Source organism: Zingiber officinale, chromosome 5A (assembly GCF_018446385.1).
Source record: "Zingiber officinale cultivar Zhangliang chromosome 5A, Zo_v1.1, whole genome shotgun sequence".
NCBI classification, from domain to species: Eukaryota; Viridiplantae; Streptophyta; class Magnoliopsida; order Zingiberales; family Zingiberaceae; genus Zingiber; species Zingiber officinale.
This window is the reverse complement of record NC_055994.1, coordinates 81,963,704-81,967,015: the sequence shown is the minus strand read 5'-3', so window position 1 is coordinate 81,967,015 and position 3,312 is coordinate 81,963,704. Positions and strand designations below refer to the sequence as shown.

Sequence of the window (3,312 nt, the reverse complement as noted above, 5' to 3'; positions counted from 1 at the left end):
TTTTGATTAAAATTGATATAATAATAATAATATCAAATTTAAAAATAGATTGAAAAATAGGATAAGATAGTTTTTTTAATATTTTTTTTCAAATAAATTACTCTGTTTTAGTTTAGTTAACTTAAAAATTAAATTGTTTTTATAAAACCTAAAGTAAATTAAAGAAATAAGTCGACAAATGTTTAATATGAGTACTTATTTTTATAAAAAGGAAAATTTTAATTTGTTCAATTTGTCAAGTTATTCCAAACCCTAATTTCATATGGGCCTTATGACGTTGATTTGATCTACATTGTCTCAGGCCCTTTTGGAATCTTATCCTAGAACCCTACGCTTCTCCATCTCCTGCGATCGTATGGAGCTCCTCGTTCGTCAAGCGCACCACGGCGCGATCGCCCTCGCTCTCGCGTCTTCACGCTCGTTTGTTGGCGGCCGCTCTCCCCTGAGGTGTCTATTCGCGATCCGCGCCGCCGGTTTCAGCAGCGCCGTCCGCACGAACCACCGCGCGGAATCTCCTGTGGCGCCCCTCACCATCTCCAACCTCGAATTGGACGCCGAAATCAAGCCCAGACGGAAGAAAGATCGACGCACCGTCGAATTCGGAGCACCGAGGAATGCCGCCGCAAAAATTCCTCCGGCAAAGGACAAGTCGGTCGAGCGCCGTAAGAAAAAACTTGAAATTGACGAGTCTTTGTTCTCCGCCAAGTCGTTCTCCGAGCTCAGCCTGTCTCCCCGTCTGGTCGATCGGCTTAACGAGGTCGGCCTGAGCGTTCCGACTGAGGTCCAGTCCACCGCCATATCTACTATCGCGCTGAAGCACGATGTGGTTATTCAATCCTACACCGGATCTGGAAAAACGCTGGCTTACCTTCTCCCCATACTCTCAGAAATAGGGCCGTTGAAGAAGCTGATCGGTGACGGAGCGGCACAGGCGCCTGAGGAGAAGCCAGGCATCGAAGCGGTCATTATCGCTCCCTCAAGAGAGTTGGCGATGCAAATCGTGAGGGAGGTGGAGAGGTTGCTCGGTCCCTCGGATAGAAAGCTCGTTCAGCAGCTTGTCGGCGGTGCGAATCGGTCGAGGCAGGAGGAGGCGTTGAAGAAAAACAAACCGATCATCGCGGTCGGCACTCCTGGCCGGATCGCAGAGATCTCAACTTCCGGGAAGCTGCACACTCACGGATGCCGGTTCCTGGTCCTGGATGAAGTCGACCAGTTGCTATCTTTCAACTACAGGGAAGATTTGCACAGAATTCTGGAGCATGTGGGGAGAAGGTCAGGGACCAAACCGAGCTCGGTCATGGGGCCGCTCGCAAGGAGAACTGAGCGCCAGACGATCTTAGTCTCTGCCACAATACCATTTTCGGTAGTGCGAGCGGCGAGGGACTGGGGAAGCGAGCCTCTTCTCGTCAGGGCCAAGAGCGTGGTACCTCTCGACTCACTGCCCCCTCCAAGTCCCGGCGCTTCGCCTTCCAATCCGGACGCAAACGCTGCATCTGTCCCGATCTCTCAGGTAACAACTGAAAGCTTGCCTCCGTCACTGGAGCATTTCTACTGCATTTCCCAGGCGCGGCACAAAGTCGACACCTTGCGGAGATGCGTTCACGCGCTGGACGCGAGGACTGTGATCGCCTTCATGAACAACACGAAGCCGCTGAAGGATGCCGTCTTCAAGCTGGAGGCGCGCGGAATGAGTGCTGCGGAATTGCACGGGGATCTCGGCAAGCTCGCTAGATCGACTACTCTGAAGAGATTCAAGGATGGAGAACTCCGAGTCCTCGTGACCAACGAACTGTCCGCGAGGGGGCTCGACGTGCCCGAATGCGACCTCGTTGTGAATCTGGAATTGCCTACCGACTCAGTTCACTACGCGCACAGAGCGGGAAGGACCGGCCGGCTTGGCCGCAAGGGAAACGTGGTCACCATTTGCGAAGAGCCGGAGGTGTTTGTCGTGAAGAAGCTGCGGCGGCACCTGGGAGTAGGAATCCATCCTTGCGAATTTACCGAAGGCAAACTCGTCGTCGTCAAGGAGGAAGAATGAGAGATTTATGAGTGGAATGAGGGGTAATGATCCTCTTCAAAACTTGTTGGCCAATTAATGAATGTATGCACAACGATGATTTTCAACTTTGCTTGCTGTTCATGATTTGTTACGACATGGGAAAGGAGAATGTTGCCATTGCATGAGACTCGGAAAGAACTATCTATAGTTTGGTTGAAACAAGGGAGAACACAAACCGGAGCTGAGCCCTAGTAGGCTTATTGATCGGTATCCTTCAGTAGGAGTATGCCCCCTATGCCTCTCAACGCCACGTTCAGAGCATGTGCTTTAGCTCAATGACGTTGTCCGGAATTTGAGTCAAACATACCATCAAATAAGATGAATAAAATATTAATGGAATCATGATAACTCGGAGGGAGATATGTTGAGATGATTTTTGTGTCGATCAAGTTGTCAAAAATCCTCTGGTCAATGTTATCTGTAGTCAGTGACTGGACTACCCTGGTTCCTGGTACTCCGAGACTCGAGACAGATCCAACGAAATATATAAGTAACAGACTAAGACATATAATAATGAAATGCGTATAGAACATGAACGGAGAGTATACCCTGGCCCAGGGGGCGTCCCTGAATGGGACACTGCTCGAGTTGTCATGACCCGGAAGTGTAGATGAATAAGCTAGATGAAGAGTTGGATCTGACGACACCTAGTCGAGTATGACCTAGATCTGGAAGACGGCATGCAAGTCGGAACCTCGTCATGCCACGCCAGCCGGGATATGAAATCGACACGCAGGCTGGGATATGAAATCGGCACGTAGGTCGGGATAAGATATCGACACGCAGGCGGGGAGATGATGGCAGCACGTAGGTCGAGATAGGACACTAGCACATAGATCGGGATAGGATATCGGCGTATAAGCCAGAATAGGATCTCGGCAGGTAGGCCGGGAAATAATAACAACAAGAAGGCTAGACACAAATCACACAGTCTGAAATACAGCCGCGGCTTGAAGGCTGAAACACAACAATGGCTCGATGGCCGGAACAGTGCCGAAGACGCTTGTCAATGTGGGTCGGATACCGGATCGACGTCGAAAGTGTACGACAATGCGGATCAGAGGTCGTCTACGACGATGAGGGATGGTTGCGGCTCGGAGGCCGTTTGCGATGATGGGACCCGACTACGGCTTAGGGTAGATTTTGCGATGGCGTGGTCAGTCGACGACCTTGCAACGACAGTAAGGTGGGCGACGACCCCGGAGGGAGTTCGGATCCTCTGCCCCCAAATTTCTCTGTCCCCGTGTTCCTTT

General features: G+C 50.6%; 1 protein-coding gene across 1 annotated transcript; it reads left to right on the top strand.

Moving 5' to 3' along the window:
• The first annotated feature begins 293 nt into the window (after window positions 1-293).
• On the top strand, window positions 294-2,124 carry LOC121980744 (DEAD-box ATP-dependent RNA helicase 47B-like). The gene has a single exon (XM_042532932.1). The coding sequence runs from the start codon at window positions 356-358 to the stop codon at window positions 2,036-2,038; it is 1,683 nt and encodes a 560-aa protein (XP_042388866.1). The 5' UTR covers window positions 294-355; the 3' UTR covers window positions 2,039-2,124.
• Window positions 2,125-3,312: the final 1,188 nt, after the last annotated feature.

What these genes read in the sequence shown, in the direction of transcription:
- LOC121980744 (XM_042532932.1), top strand. Translation starts at nt 356, where the DNA reads ATGGAGCTCCTCGTTCGTCAAGCGCACCACGGCGCGATCGCCCTCGCT.